The 23,273-nt window shown below is 58.0% G+C and overlaps 2 protein-coding genes across 4 annotated transcripts; both read left to right on the plus strand.

Moving 5' to 3' along the window:
- The first annotated feature begins 106 nt into the window (after positions 1 to 106).
- ASB10 (ankyrin repeat and SOCS box containing 10) lies at positions 107 to 7,330 on the plus strand. Of its 3 annotated transcripts, none has more exons than XM_033165854.1 (5): positions 107 to 451; positions 2,524 to 2,791; positions 4,262 to 4,766; positions 6,637 to 6,750; positions 7,012 to 7,327. In XM_033165854.1, the coding sequence occupies exons 1-5, from the start codon at positions 130 to 132 to the stop codon at positions 7,195 to 7,197; spliced, it is 1,395 nt and encodes a 464-aa protein (XP_033021745.1). In that variant the 5' UTR covers positions 107 to 129; the 3' UTR covers positions 7,198 to 7,327. The 3 variants fall into 3 exon arrangements, with proteins under 3 accessions (XP_033021745.1, XP_033021746.1, XP_033021748.1); XM_033165855.1 differs by lacking the exon at positions 107 to 451 and adding an exon at positions 2,052 to 2,286 and having other exon boundaries at positions 7,012 to 7,330; XM_033165857.1 differs by lacking the exon at positions 107 to 451 and adding an exon at positions 2,064 to 2,281 and having other exon boundaries at positions 7,012 to 7,329.
- Positions 7,331 to 13,823: 6,493 nt separating this feature from the next.
- GBX1 (gastrulation brain homeobox 1) lies at positions 13,824 to 23,179 on the plus strand. Its single transcript, XM_033165858.1, has 2 exons — positions 13,824 to 14,433; positions 22,587 to 23,179. Exons 1-2 carry the CDS (start codon positions 13,965 to 13,967, stop codon positions 23,156 to 23,158), a joined length of 1,041 nt encoding a protein of 346 aa, XP_033021749.1. The 5' UTR covers positions 13,824 to 13,964; the 3' UTR covers positions 23,159 to 23,179.
- Positions 23,180 to 23,273: the final 94 nt, after the last annotated feature.

Below are 23,273 nucleotides of genomic sequence, written 5' to 3' on the forward strand. Positions count from 1 at the left end.
CGTGGCTGCCAAGAGGACTATTTATAAGCCCTGAGTCAGGCCTGGGTCCTGCAAGCTCACAGCCGTCCAAGGGCGGGCAGACACCCCCCAGCCGCTGAAGGAAGGAGAGCGGTCTCTCGGAGGGAGCTCATGTCAAGGTCCCTCCCCTCCTCGTCTTCCTCCTCCTCCTCCTCCAGGGCCTCCAGGTGGCGTTCCTTGGGGCTGGATGATGCAGAGCCGAGATGGAAGTGGGAGGGTGCCAAGGGCCAGGTCTCCTGCCAGGGCCCAGTGGCCTCTTGGGGCAGGAGGACCTACAAAGAGCCGCCCTCCGAGTGCAGGGACATGGTGGTCCAGAACGCCCTCTACACGGGGGACCTGGCTGGGGTGCAGAGGCACTTCTCAGAGCGCGCCGAGGTCAACTTGGTCATCCACGCCAAGAGCCAAGATCTGCGCTGGACCAGCCAGAAATGGGGTAAGCAAAGGAAGCTGCGAAAGAGGGGGAGCAATCTGGCTGGAGTATGGGGGCCCATGTGCCCTTGGGGTCCCTTTTCTGTGATTCTATTAGGCCGCTCCATTGGGAAGTGTAGGCCGAAGGAGCTAATGATGCTTGTGGAGTTGGAAAGGGACCACGGGGCTCATCTAGTCCAGCCCCAGGCGATGTAGGGATCTTTTGCCCAACAGGGGGCTCGAACCCAGGACCCTGAGGTTAAGAGTCTCATGTTCTCCAGCCTGAGCCACCCCAAGGAGCAAGAGTTACGGGGCTGCAGGCAGAAGGGGTAAGTCCCCCAGAGGAAATGTCCTGCACACAGGAAGTGGCCTAGGAAACATGGTAGGTGGCTGGTTTGCAAAGGGAGGGGGGCACTGCAGCCTCCGCCTTCTCCCTTCCCCCCAGGAGAGGAAGGTCAGGAGACCCTTTATAAAATAAAATACTTTGTTTATCCTTTACACTTTTGAAACTCCCCCACACACACACAGAGTTTTATTCCATATGATGATGCAATGTAGGGAATAGGTTTTTTCCCTTGAAAATACATTGTCAGTTAAAAATGATTCCTCACAAACAAACCTTTATTTTGGAAACATAACAAGAACTGACAACTCTCTTTTATACTGTCACTTTAAAAACCAACAAGCAAAAAAAACAACAACAAATCTCTTGTCTCTCCCTGCCCACTTTCAAATTGGCAAAACCAAACAGGGATTATGAAAGGTGTGCTTGCAGAAAGGTCACAACATTTTTAGAAGGGGGAAGGGGCAGAATGGGTGGGAGGGAGACTGGGGGCCAAAGGGCATTCAAGCCACAGCTTTGCAGCTACAGATTGTGGCGATCCCTCATTTTAGGCGACTTTATAGATCCTAGAGGTGCAGACTTGGAAGGGACCCTGAGGGTCATCCAGTCCAACCCCCTGCAATGCAGGAACCTCAACTAAAACATTCTTTAAAAGAGGATTAGACAAGTTGGCAGAGACTAATCATCCTTTCGGGGCTCCAGGACCAGAGGCAGGAGGAGGCCTCTGAAGGAGACCAGTTGCTGCCCCCCCCCCCAGGGCGTGTCCTTCTTATGGCCTCAGTCGTGGGGAGCTGCTGCCTGGCAGAAGGGCGAGAGGTTTGCTTCCAAGTTAACACGCGGAGAGCGCTCCCACGTCCAGCCTTTTCCTCCCGCCGCCGGGCGCGCACGCCTCACGTGCTGCTGACCCTCCCCGCCAGCTGGGGCTTGCCATCTGCTCCTGCGGCCCTTCCCCCTTTGCAAACGGGTTTCTCGTGCCTTCCTTGTCAAAACAACCCTGCGAGGTAGGCCACCACCACCGGCCCAGGTTGATCGTGCCAGGGCCGGGCCCACAGGGCTGGTCTGGTGGGACCGAGCTGGGGCGTTGCGCAGCCCGTCTCGCTAAGCACGTGGAGACGACCTGCCTTCTCCCCTCGCCCCCGCTCCCAGTTTCTGGCGCGGCGCTTCGCCTTTGCACCGGCCCTGCTGCTGAGTCACACGGGCGACCCAGAATAGCTCGGGCTGCGACCTGACACCCGTCCCGGGCACGCAGCCCTCCGTCCCCGCGCAGCCCAGCTGCAGCCTCTGTCCCGCCGGAGAAGCCCCGAGGGTCCCGTCCGCCGGGGCCATGGTGGAGCCCATCTCCACGCGCAAGGCCGAGGGCCCGGCGCAGGCCTTCTGGCAGGCGCTCTTGGAGGGCGATGGGTGCGCCATCCTCTGCCTCCTGGGCGACCCCGAAAGCGGAGTGGGCCCCAACTCCGTCTTCGACACCAGTGACCAGGACGAGTGGAAGAACTACCGATTCAACTCCCGCTGGTTGAGTGCGCCCAGAGATCAACGGGGTTGGGGGGGGGGAGGCGGGGGGAGGAAAAGCGCCTTGCTGCACCCAAGGAAAACCTGCCGCAGAGTTTGGGGGTTGCTCCAACGCCCTTCTCGCGCTCGCAGGCTTCCATTGGAGCCTACTTTCCGCGCGCCACCGTGCCCCTAAGCACGTGCAAAGCGCCCTTGCGTCTGCCGCACGACCCTTCGTGACCCCGCGTCTCTCCTCCCTTCCACAGGGCTTTGGTCGCTGACCTACGAGCAGGAGCTGACCACTCCGCTGCACATCACGGCCAGCCGCGGCTACCTGGAGTGCCTGCGCCACCTGCTGCTCCGCGGGGCGGACGTGGACCTGGCGCCGGGCGGGCGGACTGCGCTGCACGAGGCGTGCGCGGCGGCTACGACGGACTGCGTGCGGCTCCTGCTCTCCTTCGGCGCTGACCCCCTGGCCGTCTCGGAAGGAGGCCTCCAGCCGCTTCACCTGTGCCGGAGCCCCGCCTCCCTCGAGTGAGTGGCACAACCCCGACGGGGCGTCTCCTTGCGCGTGGCCTGGAAGAGGCGCCCCGCTTGGCCCTGGGGTTCGGGCAGGGGAGAAGGGCCGCTCATCCTCCATTCGGGGTCGGGGGAACACAGCCGTCCTCTCCTGGGCTTCCCAGGACTATCTTTTAATAGTAATAATAAACTATATTTTAATAGTTACCAAGCAAAATCCCTCTCCCGCTCCAGCGATATCCTTTTCTGATACTGCTTTAGTTTGTCCTGCTGCTGTTTCAGTTGCAGCACGGCCTTACCTCGCTCGGTGACCCGGCTCCGCCCGAACAGATTCCCCATCGCCCCGGCCCCCTCGACTTCCGTACGGCGGCCGCGGAGGCTCTCGCTTTGCCGGAACGCGAACGCGGAAAGGCGAGGAGCCCGGCAGAGAGTAGTTAACCTACGGAACTCCCTCCCCCAGGACGGAGGCAGTGATAGCCACCAACTTGGATGGCTTCAAAAGAAAAGTAGACAAATTCTCGGAGGAGGAGGAGAGGGCTGTTGGAGTCTGCTAGCCATGACGCCTCTGCTCTGTCCCTTTGCAGGAGGAGGCAGTGCTGCTTCTGAATGATACCAGAAGCTGGAAGCTAGCGGGGAGGGAGGGAGGGAGAGCACAGATTACCTGCTGGAGAGCACAGGTTACCCGTTGGAGGCGCACACTTTGCCCAGGATAAAATCAAACTGAGACTAATGGGGAGGGGGAGAAATCTCCATTTATTGTATGAAATACACACTTGATACTAGGACTAAAGAGGATTCAGAGTGGCGCTTGTCTCTGCGATGGAGACATATCCGAATTGAGAGGTCTCCTCCCGGGAGGAAGTATCAGCCCTAGCCAGAAGGAAGGTCACACCACACGCGAGAACCGCCTAGCTCTGGATCAGGCCAGTGGCCCATCTCGCTGTGCCCAACCAGATGCCTCTGTTGGGAAGCACCCGAGCAGGATCCCAACACACACAAGAGCAACTCTCCATCCCGCCGGGTTGTTTCCTTCCAGCAACTTGTATTCAGAATGCTGGAAGCAGAGAGGAGCCATCCTGGCTAATAGCGACCGACCAGCACAACTTAGGCCAGGAAGGAAACTCGAGGAGGGGAAGAAGGGCCTTTGGCCAGCTACTCTTTCTCACGCCTTCAGGCCAAGCCAAGCGTCATGCCAAACTTTTAGGCCTCTTCCTTCATGTGAGCCGCCCTGACACCTTTTCTAAGGCAGGCCAATAAGAGAGCAAAACAAGCCTCTAGGGGCAAATTTGAAAAGACACCGCCCCAGTCCCTCTGGCGGCACCCAAGACAGGAGTCCGGCTTGGCCGTGGCCAGGAGAGTTTAGAGGCTGCCCGAGTAGACCAAGGGGGGAGCGGACACAGGCCGGGTGAAGACAGGGGAGGGCCGTGGGGACGGCGGGGACACAGGAAGGCGCCGGGCAACCCCTCTCTGCTTATCCCCGCGCAGGTGCGCTCGGCTGCTGCTGTGCCACGGCGCCCGGGTGAACTGCGTCTCGGAAGAGGAGGAGGACACGCCGCTGCACCTGGCGGCGCGGCTGGGCCTGGCGGACCACGTGCGCCTCTTCCTGAGCTACGGCGCCAGCCTGGAGGCGCGCAACGCCGAGGGGCAGACCCCGCTGAACGCCGCCTGCGCCCAGGCGCACCCTCCGGAGGCGCTGGGCGACTGCTACGAGGTGTGCCGGCAGCTGGTGGAGGCAGGCGCGAGCGTGGACGCCCCCGACGCGGACCGGCAGCGGCCGCTGCACCAGGCCTGCAAGGCCGCCAACCCCCGCGTGGTGGCGCTGCTCCTCGACCGCGGCGCCAGCGTCAACATCATGAGCTACAGCGGCAACACGGCGCTGCACAACATCCTACAGGTGGCCGCCTACAAGCTGGAGCACCGGCCCGAACTGGTGGTGCGAGACCTGCTCAACCACGGCGCCGTCCGCGTCTGGCCCGGAGCCCTCCTCAAGGTGCGCGCGGGGTGGGGTCAGGGGTCAGGGGCGCCTCAAGTCCTGGAACCTTGGGAGGAGGGGGCGGGGAGGGGCTGGCTGGCTGTGAGCCCCACAAGTCCCCGGCTATGCGTGTGGCAGAGGCGAGGAAGGCGCCGGGATTGTCCAGGGCACTGCATGCGCCTCACCTGCCTTGTTTGGCACCTGCACGGTGGCCGCCTCGGAAGGGGCTGAAGTCTTGCTGGAGTCCCGCCATAGGAACCAACTCCTAGGGGCCGAGGGGGCTTCAGCCCCCCCCAATAAAATATTTGAGGGGGCATGCCCCCTCCAAGTTGGTGGGCATTGCCATTCAAATGGTGTGCGTGCACCGCTTCATATGATCGATTATGCAGGGCGGGGCTGCCAAGTTGGCACCCCAGAACCCCGCAGACGGGTTTAAGAACTTGAGAAGTTGCTGTATCAGCCCAGTGGCCCACCTAGTCCAACACGCTGTTCTCACTGAGGTTGAAAGAGTTGCCCGGGCAAAGGCCCCACGTGGCCGCTTGCAGAAAACGAGCACCGAATGCTGTCTCAGGTTGCAAGCAAAACAGTCCTTGCAAGACCTTTCAGAGGCCGGCAGAAATCGCAGCCGCCAGCCGCTATAATGACGGCGCTTCCGTCGCTTTGAGACCAGCAGCCGAGTGAAGCCGGAGCTCCAGAGCGCCTAAGAGCACCTGCGGGACGGCCTGCCACTGGGTCCCCCTCCAGGGTTGGGCTTGTGAGCCCCGAAGGACCCCGCCGCCCTCCGCCTTCTCCTCGGAGCTGCAGGGGGGCTCTGCCGGCGCTGCCTGCAAGCGGACCCTGCAGGCGGCAGGAAAGGCCCAATGCCCTCTGCTGGGGTGGGGGGCGAAAGGGGTGTTATGGGGAGGGAACGGGGCCTCTCCTCTCCCCTCTCCGGGCAGAACCCCCGGCAGCCGCTGCACCTGATCTCGGCCACCTCCCCGCGCAACGGGTTAACCATCTGTCTTAATTCCCAGGCTTGGCAGATTGCTCTCCCCTTTGGGAAAATGCAGGAAAATCAACAATTAACACTAATTAATCTCCTATTAACACCAGATAATGAGGATGGAGCTGCTCCGTGCAGCCGGCTCAGGCGCTGCTTCAGTCCAGTCCCAGAGAGAGGGAAGCCCTGGCTAAGGGGCGCCAGGCAGCCGCCTGAACCCCAGGGATGTGCCGGGCCATGAGACCCCCGACGTGGGATTTGGCCTAGGGACTAGCGCAGCAGCGAGGGGTGGACCTCGGGGCGGAAGCAAAATGCCCGCTAGCCCCCCCCCCAAAGGACCGCCCAGAAAGCAGCAGAGGGGCCCCGGAACTGCAAATAGAAAGAGCTGTCTGTTATCTGACGCTTCAGTAATGCAGAAACTCTTGGAAAACATAATTTGCAGGGCGGGGGTGGGCACATTGCCTGCATTGCTACTGAAGTAATGGACATGGGCGCCTAAAGGTCATTACACCCGGGGTTTCAGCTCACTTAATGGGGCCATTCCCGTCGAGGCCCTGCTGCGACCAGAAAACAGAGCAGGGCCCGGCAGCGACTGGGCTGGAGAAATCGAGGAAGCAGGCCGTTGCTCCATCTAGCACAGCATCACCTACACTGGCTGGCAGCGACTCTATCGGGAGCATCTTCTGACTTCAGAATGCTACCTGGCGGCCAGAGGAGGCGGCGGCTCCCCGTCAGGGGGCTCTAGATGGGATGGGTCACGCTGCTCTCCTAGGTTTACCGAGTCTAGAAGAGCAAAAGTGCGCAGCGCAAAGGAGCTACTGGCTCGCGCGCCTCGGCGGGGCTTCCTTGCGCTGTCAGGCTCTGGCGCGGGCCTCTGACTGCTGCCTCCCCTCGTCCCTCCCGTCGCAGGTCTTGCGCCACTGCTGCGCCTCCCCGCGCACTATCGAGGCCCTGATCAACTGTTACCAGCGCGTGCCCGTCACGGAGGAGTGGGCCGAGGCTGTGCCCGCTGAGCTGGTGCAGGTAAGTGCGCGGGATCCTATGGTGGGGCGCAACAGCAAGAGTGGCTCGACGGGGCCCGTGCACCTCAAACACAGCGAGATTCCTCCGGGCTGCTGCGCTCTTGCTGTCCATCCTACGTAGGGGGCCCTGGTGCTTGCGCAGGCTTTCCTTGCCCAGCCCTTGCTGGACGGTAGCAAGTGCGCAAAGAAGGACCCTGGGGGGAGCCCACCTCAGCCCAGCGCCCCCCCCCCTTTCTGACCGCCTCGCGGCTTCTCTTGGCAGCAACACCCGCGCCTCTTCCAGTCGCTCTTCGCCCTGGGCCAGAGTCCGCGCTCCCTGCAGCACTTGGCGCGCTGCGCAATCCGGAACCACCTCGAGGACCGCCTGATCCGCGCCCTGCCGGAGCTGCCCCTGCCGTCGGCCTTGCGCGACTTCGTGCTGCTCCGCTTCGAAGACGTCCTGTACTAGGCGGGGAGAGGGGCTGGCTGGCTCGCTTCCGGAAGTCAAGAGGCGGGGGCAGGCGCAGTCCGAGGTGCGCAGCAGCTGAAGCCTCGGGGTGGGTCAGTGGGTGGGACTGGAGTCCGCTCCCCCAGTGCAAAGGTTCCTTGCGGGTCAGTCCCGTCGAAGCAAGCGGCCGAGGCAACCACGTGCAGTTTCCCCAGGCTATCGGCAGAGGGCGCTGGAGGCAGCGCAATGCCCGAATTAAACTTTTCCAGAAGTGCAACTTGAGTTGCCAACACCGTTTTGGGCTTAGGAACCGGGAGGCTTCCCGAGTCGCGGGCGGTGGCTTCGCCCCCTCGCGTGTATTAAATTGCCCTAGAGACCAATACTGGAGGTAATACGTTTATTTGCCCACCAGCCACAGATTCGCGTTCTTGAGCCGCTCTTTCTCACGTCTCTCCATTGCTCCGGTTGCAATAATTATTTCCCGCGCCGTCCCCTCTCTTCCCCAATTGCAGGGTTGCCTCCTTTGACGCGGCAGAAGCGCCATCGGATACGCGGGGGCTTCCGAGCCTCCTCCCAAAAGGTGAGGCGCACCGGAGGGGGGACGCCAGGGGGCGCAGCTCCAGGACTCTGCTCCGAGCCGGAGCGATGACGTCATTCACCGGAGCGCCAGAAGAACTGAAGGAACACCGCCCCCCCCCCCAAAAAAAAACACCCCGCTTTGCACTGGCGAATGAAGGAGGTGTCGTGAATGAGGGCACTATTTGCATTTCTAATTAAACGTTAAATGTTGCATTTCAGCTGACTGAAAATCCTTCAATGTGTTTTATAAGTTGCATATAAGCAGTGATTGACCCTGTTCTTCGGGTGGGGGGGGAGTGTATCTATGGATGAGCATGCATTTTTGGACTGTACTGGGGGCCTTGATACAACCTCGATGGCAGAAAGTGAGGAGGATTTGAAGAACCTTTTAATGAGGGTGAAATAGGAAAGCGCAAAATATGGTCTGAAGCTGAACATAAAAAAAAACTAAGATCATGGCCACTGGTCCCATCACCTCCTAGCAAATAGAAGGGGAAGAAATGGAGGCAGTGAGAGATTTCACTTTCTTGGGTTCCACGATCACTGCAGATGGTGACAGCAGTCACGAAATTAGAAGACGCCTGCTTCTTGGGAGGAAAGCAATGACAAACGTAGACAGCATCTTAAAAAGCAAAGACATCACCTTGCCAACAAAGGTCCGTATAGTTAAAGCTATGGTTTTCCCAGTAGTAATGTACGGAAGTGAGAGCTGGACCATAAAGAAGGCTGATCGCCGAAGAATTGATGCTTTTGAATTATGGTGCTGGAGGAGACTCTTGAGAGTCCCATGGACTGCAAGAAGATCAAACCTATCCATTCTCAAAGAAATCAGCCCTGAATGCTCACTAGAAGGACAGATCCTGAAGTTGAGGCTCCAGTACTTTGGCCACCTCATGAGAAGAGAAGACTCCCTGGAAAAGACCCTGATGTTGGGAAAGATGGAGGGCACAAGGAGAAGGGGACGACAGAGGATGAGATGGTGGGACAGTTTTCTCGAATCTACTAACATGAGTTTGGCCAAACTACGAGAGGCAGTGGAGGATAGGGGTGCCTGGCGTGCTCTGGTCCATGGGGTCATGAAGAGGCGGACACGACTGAACGACTGAACAACAACAACAACTGGGGGCCTGGCTTGGGGGCTGTGGACTATGAGCCTTTACAAATACGCCACAGGTTGTATCACCAGGTGGAGGGTGTCATGCTATCTACACCGGCTGCTGCGATTCCCTCTTCCGCACACAACCCCTGAGTCCTGGTGGTCTCCTCCGTTTGCATCTGCCCGCCTCATGGAAATGAGTAGAGGGACCCCTGTGGTCTGAAGAGGCGGGTTGCTAAATCGTCTGACCTGGGATGAGGGAGCTTCTCATGCCAGCTGATTTTCTCTGCCCAACTAACAGCATACAGTTGGAGCCGCAATAAAATAAAATAACAATTCGCAGCAATAAAACCAGTTTTACAAGATAACTAAAAATACCCAAACGGTGGTTCAAAATATCGGGTAACAGAATCAATCAATTTATTTATTGCATTAGCCATATGGCCGTAGCACATAGTAAAAGACCAGGCAGTGGCCTGGCACGATTATACAAAAAATACTACAGATACAGTTAAAACATTGGAGGTAAAATCGTGCTGGAAAATACAAATAAAATAAAAAGCAATAGCAGGGCACGACGACAGAGTCCATGTCAGGAAGATACGTAAGACTAAGGCTAAGGGAAGTTAGCCAAAAAGGTGGTCCTGAGTTTCAGGGCCAGTAATATGTAGGTGGCCACTCCACATGAAATCAAGGGGTTGGCATCTACCAGTAAGTATTTCATGCGGTCAACGTCCCTGGCGATCGTCGGCGGGGTTAGAGGGAGAAGCCTAGGTCTTATTGAGGCACATAGTGGGCAGTAGAGGAAGAAGTGAATAAAGTCTTCTATCTTTCCCTTGTTGCGTGGGCAGAGTCGAAGATCCAGAGGAGTATTGGAAAATACACTCTGTAAGAATGCTGTGGGAATGGCATGAAATCGAGCTAGTGTACAGGCCCTTCTTAGCGTACAAACACTTTCCCCATCTTTATTCCGCTCCCTTTCTTTAACCCACCCCTAACCCTTCCCGCAGCCAGTAGATCCGCCCTTCAGTTGATTGGCTTGTTAAAGGGAGGCAAATCACCTGGGGAAGACATGTTATCCCCTGAGGTATTCCTATCAAATCAACACTGGTGGGCAACTATATTGGCCCCTGTATTCACTGCCATAAATTCCTCTATCACTATACTGACAAACTGGAAACAGAGTATAATCATTCCAATTTACAAAAAAGGAGACCCCCAAGATCCTACCAACTACAGGCCTATCAGCCTACTAGATATATAACTTACAAGATCTACACCAGATTTCTACTGGAGAAGCTGACCAACTGGGCCGATGAAATTGGGTAACAGAATATTTGAAAAACCTGACTCTTAAAAAAAAAAAAAAGTCTTCCGGGCACCGAAATTACTTTAAAGAAAGCGCCATGTGGAGAGAGCATCTCGTGCGCCTGCACTGCCCCACTCTTCTCGCCCCTTGCCTCCTCCCACGGGGCAAGGGGCTACCCAGGCAGAAGATCACAAGGTTTGGGCAGGTTTAGGAGGGAGAAGGCCGCCTCTTGGGTAACACTCGGAGCTTGTGGTGACTGTCTGAGTGGCGCCGTCCCAGTTAGCAGCCTCGCGGTCCTGTTTTGGACCGGGGGCACCAGGCGTCGTTTTCAGGCCGTTTCCAAAGGCAGGTCCGGCGTTTCCAACGTGCTGCAATAATCTAAATGGCGGAGAAGGATCCTTGCCAGAACATGAAGCGACGGTGGCCAAGCGATCTCCGTCCTGTTATGGTCACGGTTGGCGCGTCAGTCTAAGGCTGTTCGGAGGGACTCCCAGCCCTGAGACCCCTGGGACCTGGAGGGATAATGCGGGGTCAGGATGCACGCCCAAACTTCAAACAGCCCCAACGCACACATTGGTTTGAACACCACGCATTGGGGATGGCGATGAGCCACCCACGGACGACCTGGTCTCCCTTTGTCTGCAGGGAGTTTCAGCTGGTTAAATCTCCTCCAGGGCGTGGCTGCGCCCACCTCGCTGATCTAGAACTCACCTGAGCAGACGTGGATCTGCAAATCTGACTGTAGGCGGCAAAAGTCTGCATGGTCGCTCGCCTCTCGCTGACCGTGAACTCCAAACGACAATTCTTTAAAAGTGCATAAGCTTTCTTTGGGAACAGTTACAGGTGGGTAGCCGTGCTGGTCTGCCATAGTCGAAACAAAATAGGAAATTCTTTCCAGTAGCACCTTAGAGACCAACTGAGTTTGTTCTTGGTATGAGCTTTCGTGTCATACAAGAAGTGTGCATGCACACGAAAGCTCATACCAAGAACAAACTCAGTTGGTCTCTAAGGTGCTACTGGAAAGAATTTTCTATTTTGTTTTCTTTGGGAAGCCCTCCATGTAGCAGAGGTTGGGTGGCCACCTGTCACGGATGCTTTAGTTGCGATTCCTGCATTGCAGGGGGTGGACTGGATGCCCTTTGGTGTCCCTTTCTAGGATTCTATGAAGCCCCCCACCCCATCCCTGTTCAGCTTCCGGAACATGGCGACAGCTCCTTTTCCTGCCACCAGCTCTAATCTCAACAGGAGCAGTCAACTTACTCCCGAGTAAGCCTGAGGGCACCCTCCAGCAGAAAACCACCCACGGGAGGGATGTGGACCCGCAATCAGGATCGGAGCCCAAGAGCCGCCTTCTCTCCTGTGATTTCCAGCAACTGGTATTCAGAAGTGTGACTGTCTCTGACAGAATAGCGGCCATGAATTTGCCTCATCCTCTTTTGAAGTCGTCTAGATAGGGGGCCACCACTGCTTCCTGCCGGAGGGAGTTCCGCAGTTTAACTCTGCGCTGCCTGAATAATCCCTTTCTTTTGTCTGTCCTGAATCTTCCATTATTCAGCTTCCCTGAATGCCCACTGAGTTATGAGGGAGGGAGAGCAACTTTTATCTGTGCATTTTCTCCACGCCACGCGCAATTTTATAAAATTCTATTAGGTCTCGGCTCTCACTTGCCTCTTCTGTAAACTAAAAAGTCCCAAATGCTGCAACCTTATAGGGGAGCTTTCCCCCCCCCCTCGATCCTTTCAGTTCCTCTTTCTGAGCCTTCTCCAATATCCTTTCTGAGGCGAGGTGACCAGAACTGTGCGCAGGACTCCAAACACGGTCGCACCATAAATTGGTATAAGGGCCTTATGAAAACCGTTCATTTTCAGTTCCTTTCCTAATGATCCCTAGATCCCACGGAATGATTTCCTTTTTCAGTGCCGCCACACACTGGGTCCACATCTCAATAGAGCAATCTGCTAGGAGCCCAAAGTCTCGTTCCTGGTCCCTCACCACCAGTTCAGACCTCATGGGCTTGTAGGTGTAATAAGAATATTTCACACCTGTATACATGGAATTACATCTACCATTTTATTGCCCATTCACCCAGTTTGAAAAGATCTTTTTGGAGTTCTCCCATTGTTTCAGTGAACCTGAGCGATTTAATATCATCAGCAAACTCGCCCCCTTCACTCCCTTGAATGAGGCAAAAAGGGTTAGGGAGGGTTGGCCTTAGAACTGGCGCGGCGCCTGAGCTAGATGCAAAGGGGCGCTGGAGGTTCTCAGGACCTCTCCCTGTCGTTTCTTGCGTGTGTTAAACAGCAGGGGGGCGAGAACGGGATCCCGTGGGAGCCCAGAGCCAAGCCGCTACTAGGTCGAACAGGAATCTCTGGGTGCCCCCCCCTCCGGAATTCAGATCTCCTGTGTCCAGAGTGCCTCTTTGCAAAGCCGTCGTTGGGCGACCCTCTCTTGAGCAAAACGGTGGGTGGGGGACACACACAAAATGTCATAGAATCATAGAGTTGGAAGGGACCCCAAAGGTCATCCAGTCCAACCCCGTGCAATGCAGGAATCTCAGCTCAAGCATCCATGACAGGTGGCCATCTAACCTCTGCTCCAAGGAAGGAGAGTCCACCACCTCTCGTGGGAGTTTTTTTTCCCACTGGAAAAGGGGTTGGGTTCCAGGAGGGTCGGGAAGTGACCCCGCAGGAGCCCCCCCTCCTCTCCAACCACCCCCCACAATCCCGCCGGGGAGGCCTCGGCATCTCCACCAGGCCGCCCCCCTCCTCCGGGAAGAGTTTTGTTTTGAGCGGAAAGCGGGCTGGAAAGGGTCTCAACCCACGAAAGAGCCGTCGGAGCTTTTGGGGGTCCTACATTCCTTTGCAAGAGAGGGAGATGCCCGGCCCAACCGGCGCCTTTGACCTCGGGTTCTCGTCCCCCTCAGTGGGCGCCGGCGGAGGGAGGAGGAGCAAGAGGTTCTGTCGCAGGAAGCAACCCCGTCGAGCCCCTCCGGGCTCATTGGCGCCCCCACGGACGCGGGGGTCCCATCCCATGGACGGCACCCCGACCTCCCGCGGGGCTCCTGTTCAGGCCCTGGGCGGCTCAGCGGGCCGACAGGCGACGGGGCGTCCCTGGTCCCGTCCGGGTCTGCGCTCCCCGTCCCCTCCCCCGTCCTCCCCGCGGAGCAGCTGGTCCCGCCCCACCCGACAAAAGGCCCTTGTGCGCCCGGCCGGTAATTGGCAATCATCAATCACCAGCCATAATGGCTGATGAGGCGGGAGGGGGCGGCGCCTTCCCAGGGGCCCCCCTCGGCCTCTCCAGTGGGAACCCGCCGGCGCTCCCTGGCCCGGCCGTTGGGCGGGCGGCGCTGGGGGGAACTCAAGCGGAATTTGAGGAAGATGGATGAGCCCCGAGGCAGGGCGACACCCCTTTCCCCCTCCCCTGCCATCTCCTCCTCCCCTCCTCCCTCCCTCTCTCTCGCCCGCCTTCTCCCTCTCTCGACAGAAAGCGCCAGCCCAGCGCCAGGCGCGGCAGAGGCGAGCAGAGGCAGCGCGGCAGCGGCGGGGCCAGGAGCGGAGGGGAGCGCAGCGCAGCGCGGCTCGTGGGCGGCAGCGGAGGAGGCTCCTTCGAAGGCAGTCAGGAAGCCAAAGCAGGCAACGTCGGCTCCTGCCACGACCTGCGCCGCGCGCGCGCGCTGACGGACAAAGTGCCTTTGGCCGGGCTGGACCGACGGCGCGTCCGGCGCCTCTCCGACCGGCGCAGAGTCTGGCGCCCAGCGGGGCCCAGGCCGGGCAGCCCGGCTAGCAGCTGTCGGGGGCCGCGGCCATGCAGAGACCCACTGGCCAGGGCGCCGCCTTCTCCATCGACTCGCTGATCGGGCACTCGCCGCCCGCGCCGCGCTCCGGCCCGCTGCTCTACACCGGATACCCAATGTTCATGCCCTACCGGCCGCTGGTGCTCCCCCACGGGCCACTGCAGACGGCTGCTGGCCTCCCTCCGCTGGCGCCGCTGGCCTCCTTCGCCGGCCGCCTCACCAACTCCTTCTGCGCCAGCCTCGGCCAAGCTGTCCCATCCATGGTAGCGCTCACCACCGCGCTGCCCAGCTTCGGCGAGCCCCCCGACGGCTTCTACCCGACGCAGGAGCTGCCGGCCGCCGGACGAGGCAACGCAGAGCCGCCCTGCCGCCGGCGGAGCGCGCCTGATGGCGTGGAGACCGACGAGCTGCCCCCGGGACGGGACAAAGGGCCGCCGGAGCCGCCCCTCCACTTCCCGGAGCCCTTCCCGGGCCTGGCAGGTAGGCGGGCGGGCGGGCGGGCGGAGGGAAGAGGCCCCGGTCGCCCTCCGAGCGGGGCTGACAGAGGCGCACAATCGTACTGTGGGGCTGGAGGGCGGCGAAGTGAGGAGGAAGCTGCAGGAGGGAGTTGAGAGAACTTTTTTTCGGAAGGGGGAAGTTTCCTTCCAAGCCTTTGCGGCAAAGAAGGAAGGATGAACAAAACTTTGCCCACGTCCGGGCCAGAGCAGGACCTTCCCCCAACCCCCACAACGGATCCTGTGACAATTCCATCGGCCCCCTAAACGCAGGGACGCATCACAACAACGCCCCCTTAGGCTCTGGGACTTTTAGGCCAGGCGTGTGATGGTCCTGCTGAGACCCCTCCCACCCCCCACCTGAACTTTCGGGGTGGAACTTTGATTCAGGGTCTCGCTTGGGGAGTCTTTTCGTCCCCCCCCCCCGTGGGAGTTTCACTTGTGGTCCAGCAAAAGCGCCAAACATGCTCACGGAAAAGAAATTGACGGGGGGCGGCCGCGCTAGGGAAAGTATTTTCCATCACAGACACACACAATCCAAGCCAGCCAAACTGGTGCAGTCAGGGGCAGTCTGTGTCAGAAGAGGAGCGCTCTCTCTCTCTCTCTCTCTCTCTCTGTGTGTGTGTGTGTGTCAGGGCAAGGGATTCCTCGCTGTGGGGTGGACGCATCGGCTTGGGGGTCCCCCTCCTCCCACCCTTCTGCGAAGTATACCCGGGCAGCGAGGGCGCGGAGTCCTGGGAAGGCGCCGAGTCCGCTGGACACCCCCGCAAAGAAATGTACTCGGTGCTGGGGCTTCTGTGAGCCGGCTTGGCAGGAGATGGGGGGCGGCGGAGACCTGGCACTGCCCCACCTGCAGGTGATCGTGGAGGCGCCTCTTGTGCCCCTCGACACCTGGGGGGGGGGGGCGACTAGCAGCAGAAAGGCCACCTCGCAGGACACCCAGGAACTGGGATCGGGCGACTGAGAAGCCCCGGCAGCGGTGCGCGTTGTGGGGGGAGAATGCGGCGCGTGGTCCACTCCCGGATCTGCCTCCTCTTCGGCCGCGGGGAGCAGGCGTCCCCTCGCCCTGCGCCCTGCCTGGCTTCTTCCGCAAAGGCACCCCGACGCCCGCGCGGGAGTTTGGCGCCCCCGAGGAGGACGGAAGGGAGCGCCGGTCCAGCCGCGGCTTCTGCCTCCCGGTTCGAAGGGGCGCCCACAGATTTCCTCACTCGCTCCCGCCTCAGCCTCCCCCTCAGTTCCTCCGGTGGCGTCTTCCCTCCGGAGCGACACCCCTTTGCCATCCAGCTTTTTCGGGGGCCTGGAATGCGAATTCTCTCCCGCTGACCAGCTGATCCCTGTGGCCCCCGCAGTGGGCAGCCTGGCTTTCAGAAAAGGCACGAGTCAAATGACTCTAAAGAGGGAAGCGTCGCAGCTCAGTCCTAGACACGTTTACTCAGAAGTCAGTCTCATTGCGCTTAATTGGACTTACTCCCACTTAAGTGTGTGTAGAACTGCAAAATAAAAATAAATTCTTCCAGTAGCACCTTAGAGACCAACTAAGTTTGTTCTTGGTATGAGCTTTCGTGTGCATGCACACTTCTTCAGATTGTAGAACTGCAATCTCCTTCCAATTGCAGCAAACGTGGGGGCCCCGTGGCAAGACGTTTCTGGCTTTCTGCCTTCTTCGCTTTCGGGGGGGGGGGCAGGAGGACCCAGGAGGACGGCCTCATTCCCACCTGAGATCCTTCGCCTTCAGGAAGCTTCAGGCTGCAGCCATAGTTATTTTATTTTATTTATTAAATTTGTATGCCGCCCTTCACCCGAAGGTCACAGGGCGGTTCACAACATCAAAACACGATTTCAAGCACATCGCTGCCCTCAAGAATATTGGGAACTGTAGTTTGCCCCTCACAGAGCTGGAATTCCCAGCACCCTGAACAAAATACAGTTCCCAGGATTCTTGTTAGGGTGCTTAAAATTTATGGTATGCCTTTACCTGGAAGTAAGCCCTCGTGGAAATAAATGGGACTTGCTTCTGAGTCGACGGGTACAGGACTGCTTCTGGGGTCTACAGCTTGTTAATGGAGAGCTGGGTCCGTTTTAATGACTGGGGTTTCCCCAACACCACGCAATTGAAGGGCCAAGGATTTTACCTTCCCTGAAATGCCTCCTTGGTTTTGGCCCCTTCACTGCGCTAGAGAAAGCGAGGGAGCACCGGGTGGCGTGGGCTTTCACCACCAGCGCAGGGCGTCGCGCAGGGATTCTCTCAGCTTCCAAAAGGACGCTCATATCGAGGTTTGGGTGAATTTATTTGATTTTTAAAATATTTTTCGATTAATCAACTGAAAATATTTGGTTGGGTTAAGCCCTCCTCTGTATTGCGAAAACCCAGAAATGAGGAACGCCTCTCCGTTGACACCGGGGCCCCTCCCTCCCTCCCTCCCTCCCTCCCTCCCTCCCTCCCTTCCTTCCTTCCTTCCTTCCTTCCTTCCTTCCTTCCTTCCTTCCTTCTTCCCAGAGCTTTCCTGCCCGTGTCATTTCGGTGCCAGGCGCACCAGTGGGTGCCATTTCCCCTGCTTATAATTGTAGAGTTGGACGTGACCGCAAAAAGCCATCTAGTCCAGCCCTCTGCGATGCAAGAATCTCTGCTAAAGCATCCCTGACAGACAGACAGACCGATATCCAACTTCTGCTTGTCTCATGAAAACTTCTCAGGGCCTTGAAAGGCAGCTGGGCATTGCTGAGCTGCAGCGGCGGGGGCTTCCTCCGTCCTTTAGGCATGGAGGGGTCCAAAGGCGGCGGCAACATATTCATTTAGAAATTCATTTGTATACCGCTTTAAAAAAACACAGCGGCAAATAAATCTATGTGTGTTTTTACATTTATTATTTATTTTTAAAAAATAACACGTGTCTATAAAAATTTCACCTGGCCCTCTCTTCCGGGACTGCAGCCCCTCCCAGCCAGCTCATCTTGGGCAACGCCAGTTTCCCGAAGACGAAAAGTTCTCCTCCCGCAAAGCGGTTTCGCAGCCCCCACAACTAGAGGGGTGCTGATCAAGCAGGGTGAGGCCTAGGAGGGGGTGAGCCATGGGGGGTAGGGGGATTCGTTGTGCTGGGGGGGGGTTTCATCCGTCCACCCTGCTTCCCTTTCCCCTCAAAATCGCCGGACTGTGGCTCCCCCCCCAATGGCCTGCTTGTGCGACTGAGACCACCAGCTGGGGCAGGAGGAGTGCGCCGCAGGAGGTTGGTAGGGTTGTCTGGGGCGGGTGTGTGTGTGAGAGAGCTCCGAGATACCAGAGTAAAACGGAGTGACCACCGAGGTGGCTTCACCAGAGAGTCACGGGAAGGACTCTGCCCGGCTTCCTCCGAGGTGTGGCGTCCTGCTGGATCCCCAGGGATCGGAGATGGTGGGCGGGCAGTGAGATCGCGTGGGGACTGGAAGCTGCCCCAAGGAGCTCGAGAGACGCAAATCGCCCTCCTACCCAGTGACTCCTAGTGGCCGGAGGAGCTTCTGCGTTCCCGAGTGCGCATTTCCTTCGCCAACAGCCACTTCTGGGCGCTTCAGACCCATCGCCGCCCGAGGGCCACCGGTGCCACTTTTTATAGTGACATGGAATTGTAGAAATGGAAGGCACCCGCAAGGGCAATCTGGTCCACCCCATGCAAGGCAAGACTTTCAACAAAACAATCTTCGACAGGTTGCTCCCCAACCTCCGTTGATAAACCTCAAATGAATCATAGAGCTGGAAGGGACCCCAGCGGTCATCTAGCCCAACCCCCCGCAATACAGCAGTCACAGCTCATGAATCCCCGGCATGGCCTGGGAGGGACGGGACGGGACTCTTAATTCTGCGCGCCAGGCCCACCTCACGGCCGGGCTTCCTCTTTCCCTCCTATGGGCCGCGCACAGCCAGCGCTGTTCTTCTCCGCTGGACCCCGGTGGGGCAAGGGCGTGTATGGGGTGTGTGATTCTCTAAGGTGGGGTTTGGGCCCCTTGCACTCTGAGAGGAGGTGGCATCTGCAGCAGAACAGGATCCGAAGGGAGGAGCCGCGGAAAGAGCACCAGGAGAGCCGGGAAGCCGCCAGGCGGGGAAGCTGAGCGCGCTCCGAAAAGTCGCCATCGCGGTTAGGAGTCATCAGCAGCCTCCATTTGTCTCCATGTTGGTGGCCATCCCTGTCTCCCGTGGGAGGGAGTTCCACAGCTTTACTCTGCGCTGCTTTGCGAAGAAGTCCTTGGATGCGTCTCTTCCGACCTTCATTGGACGCGACCCCGCTGTTTCCCCAAGAGGGAAACTGCCAGTCCCTCCGCAACACCTTAAAGGCCTCTATCAACACGCAGCCCCTTTTTCTAAATTGAAAAGCCCCCAATACTGCTACTTATTCATAGGGGAGCCACTGCAGCCACTGGAGTTAATTCGTTTCAGTTCTTTTTTTGTCTTGAAGCTATTCCAGCCCTGCCTGCAACACCGTTTCTTGATAAGAACGTGTGAAGCTGCTCTGTACTGAATCAGGCCCCAGGCCTCATCTGGACTTCTCTGCCCTTGTGAAGATGTGAACCGGCTTGCCTCTGGCCCTTGGCTGCGAGTCCTGCTTTTCAGAGGGTTGGTCTGCATGACCCTCGGGGGTCCCTTCCATCTCTAAAATTGTAGGATTCTATGTTAATCGTGGAGAGGGAGCCACGGGGCGGTGTGAGGGGACGGCCTCGGGCAGCAGATCCCCAGGGGCGTCATTTCGGGGTTCGCCTCAGGAGCCAACGTGTCTTGGGCCAGCTCTGCCCTCTCTGGATCCCCAAAATTGGCCGCGCTGCCTCCCCAGCTGGACCGCCGCATCGCTTGCTTGCCTCGTCCCTTCTTGAGAAGGCTTTTCCAAACCGAACTGTAGAGTTTTCCTATTTTGTTGTTGTTTAGTCGTTTAGTCGTGTCCGACTGTTCTTGACCCCATGGACCAGAGCACGCCAGGCACTCCTGTCTTCCACTGCCTCCCACAGTTGGTCAGACTCATGTTGGTAGGGGTACCTCTGTTTAGAAACCTCCAACGAAGGAGAGTCCAGAACCATAGATCCCCCAGATTGGGGGGTGGGGGTGGGACTACAACTCCCATCATCCCTAGCTAGCAGCGATGATGGGAGTTGTAGTCCAACAACAACCTTTGGGATCTCAGGTTGAGAAAGGCTGGGGGCTATGGGGCTGTATAAAGCCCTCTATGGCTTAGGCCCAAGCTATCGAAAAGATGGTATTCCCTCATAGGAACCTGCCCAGGTGCTGAGATGGGGAGGGGGGGGGGCGAGGTGTGCGAGGAAGCCCTTCTCTCAGTCTTGGGACCCTCATGGTGGGGACATGGGAGGGAGCCTTCTCAGTGGCCTAGAGAAGCTAGACTGGTCCCTCCTTATTGTCCTTCTGCTGGCAGGTGAAGACCTTTTTGTTCCAACAAGCTTTTAGGAACTGACTGCTTTTGATATCTATATCTATCTATCTATCTATCTATCTATCTGTGTTTAATTTTTTCCAATGATTATTTTTAGCTGTTCTTTTTATCTGTAAACTGCCTTGAGCCCCTGACAGGGAGAAAGGTGGGGTGTAAATAGAAGAATAACAATAAGCATAATAAGGTTGGGAGAGAAATCCTGGAGGGTGGTTGCTGCCAGCCAGTGTAGAAAATATTGAGCTAGACGGAGCAATGGTCTGGTTCAGCACAAGGCAATTTCCTACGCCCACTCTTAGTCCTCTCTCTCCGCGCGTGTTTCTCTCCCCGCCCCAACTGCCCCACAAGCTCAGCCAAGCCAGCGTGCTAATTTCCCGGTGACCGCTAGAGGCTGCCCTAATGCGGGGGTCTATTATGGAACGGGGTCTACTGTGCAATGCCCAGCTCTGGGTGGCAGCTGCGTGAATTTATTCATTTCAGATGCTTCCATGCGTATAGACAGAAGTAGGGTTGCAATGAGTTACAGTGCAAAGACCAGTCGCCTCCCCAGCTGGGAGTGGTGGGAGCAACGGGGCGGCTGTTACCTGACTCAGGAACTGGTGCCCCTGGCCTGTCTCAGAATCAGGGAGTTGGAAGGGACACCGAGAGTAATTCAGTCCTGATACTGCCTCTTCTGAAACACCCCCCTTGCCAACAACCCCTCCTTTGCTTTTTATTGTGGGAGGTGGTGATGGGCCAGGGACGTGGTTTTAAGAATGAGAGTGCCTCTGAGCATATGCGGATTGCCCTTCTCTCACTGACTTGCTTTCCTGTGTTATGCATGAAAGCAAGTCAGTGCAAAGTTTAGCTGTGACCAGCTGGGATGGGGCCTGATCCTGCCAAGGGCAGACAGACACCACTCTCAGGCAAAGAGTCCCGCTGGATCCACCCCACCTAAAGGGAAAGCCCACAGGGGCCTCTAGCAGCCTGCCTTCACTGTGGCCCCCTCCCCAAGAACTGGCACCCAGGGGTTTGCTACCCCTGAACAAGGTTTTTTTTTTTTTTTTGGAGGGGGGGGATCTATAGAACCATGGATATTTTTTATTTGACCTTATTTTTAAATGAAAAGTAACTCAATGAGATTTACATATAAACAAACAAACCCGCAGACACTGAAACCATCTAAAAGTAAAACAGTGAGTGACCAAGCTGAAAATAGCATTTATTTATATATAAAAAGCAGGATTAAATCATCCCACCCGGTGAAAGAAGCTACAGATGATTAAAGAACAAAGGCCGGGAGAAAAATAACTCCTCCATGTATTTTTCTCATCCCCCTTTAAAGCCACTCGTACATCTTGTGGCAGTGAGTTCCGCAGATTAATGCTCCTATAACTTCCTCCAGGCACAGGGTGCCCACGGCTCTCAGGCAAATGGCAGGGGCGGCTCAGATGTGAGGTCTCCCACGGCCAAGCTGCTATTCACCAGGCGGGGGCGCTGTGGTGGTGGGAGGCAGGAGGGGGCCTCCAGTCCCAGCTCTGGGCCATGCAAAGCGGCAGCGGCGGCAGGGGGCTCTGCCTTGTGGAAGCCTGGAGGACTCTCCTCCCTCTCGCGGCTCTGCCTAAGGCCTTGCAGACCCTCCTCAGCCCATCACTGGCGTGGAGGAAGGTGTTCTGCCCAAAGTTAGGCCATCTGCAGACACTGGCTGGCAGCAACAGCTCACCCAAATGTCCTTCAGGCTGCTTGTCACCTGACTGCAGCCGTCAGAGATAGACTGCATCTGAATGAGGAGGTTTCATCCCGGGCAGGCAATGCTCTTGCCCACTGGCGGGCTTCTCCTGGTGCAGTTGGGTTAGAGCCCTTTCCAAGGCCAAGCCTGGGTGGGGGTCTATGAGGGGAACCCCACATTCTTTGCTGGCTAGGACTGGGGCAAGATGGGGTGACTTTAATGACATGGAGCATTTGACTTGCAGTCTGCTTGTGTTTGTGTGTGTGGAGGGGACCCCAGGGGTCATCTAGTCCAGCCCCCACCTTGTGGTTTGGCTTCCCATGTGCAGAGTGTTTTTGGGCCTTCCTTCCCTGGAGGTTTATAAGCAGAGGCTGAATGGCCACCAGTCATGGATGCTTGAGCTGAGATTCCTGCATTACAGGGGGCTGGACTGGATGACCCTCGGGGGTCCCGTCCAACTCTATGATTCCCCGATCAGGGTTAGCACACAAGAGCAATTCCCAGCAGCTAGTATTTGGGAGCACTGCTGCCTCCAGCCCACAGCCACTGGAACTCGAAGCCTCCCCTATTCAATACACCCACCTATTCCACACTTAGAATCATAGGAGGGGATCCCAAGGGTCATCTAGCCCACCCCCCCGCAATGCAGGACTTCTGGGCACTGCAGTTTACCTCGCACAGAATTAGGTTCCAGAAACCCTGAACTAGCTAGAGCACCAAGAATTCTTCGGGGTGGCAGAGGAAAAATGCGCTTTCAAGGCGTGCGGTGCCCCCAGCTCGAGCCCCCCATCCCTGTGAAGGAGCGCCGGGCTTCTGTGCTGACACCCGGGGCAGGACTAGGCACGGCTGCTGCGTTTTGCAGCTATAGAATTGCAGAGATGGGCGGGACCCGGGGGCCATCCATTGCAGCCCCGCGCAATGCAGGAATCGCAACTAAATCACGCGCAGGTGGGGCAGGTTGGGCGCGCCGGCCGGGTTTCCTTCGCCATCATAACGTCTCCCCTCTGCCTCTCTGTTTTCTCTGAGCAGAAGTGAAGGCCTACAGTTCCGACGAGGAGAAGCTGGACGGGCGGCCTGGCGAGGCGGCGGGCGGCAGCGAGCGCGAAGAGGAGGAGAGCTCGGCCGAGAGCGAAGAGGAGCCCTTCGTGGACGGGGCGGGCGGCGGCGGCGGCGGCGGCGGCGGCTCTCTGGGCGCCGGGGCCAAGGCCAAGGCCAAGCGGGTCCCCGGCGAGCCGGCGTCGTCTTCGGGCTCGGCGCCCTCGTCGTCGTCGTCGTCGGGGCCGGGCAAGAGCCGCCGTCGGCGCACGGCCTTCACGAGCGAGCAGCTGCTGGAGCTGGAGAAGGAGTTCCACTGCAAGAAGTACCTGTCGCTGACGGAGCGCTCGCAGATCGCGCACGCGCTCAAGCTCAGCGAGGTGCAGGTCAAGATCTGGTTCCAGAACCGGCGCGCCAAGTGGAAGCGCATCAAGGCCGGCAACGTCAGCGGCCGCTCCGGGGAGCCCGTCAGGAACCCCAAGATCGTCGTGCCCATCCCCGTGCACGTCAACCGCTTCGCCGTGCGCAGCCAGCACCAGCAGCTGGAGCAGGGACAGCACCCGTGAGCGGGCCCCCCATGGACGGACTGCGCGGACGGGGAGGCGGGCGGGCGGGCGCCCCCGACCCTCTCCCTGCCCCCCGCACGCGCCCTTGTACCATAGCCCTTATTTATTCGGTGTA

Source organism: Lacerta agilis, chromosome 12, assembly GCF_009819535.1.
Source record: "Lacerta agilis isolate rLacAgi1 chromosome 12, rLacAgi1.pri, whole genome shotgun sequence".
Lineage (NCBI taxonomy): Eukaryota > Metazoa > Chordata > Lepidosauria > Squamata > Lacertidae > Lacerta > Lacerta agilis.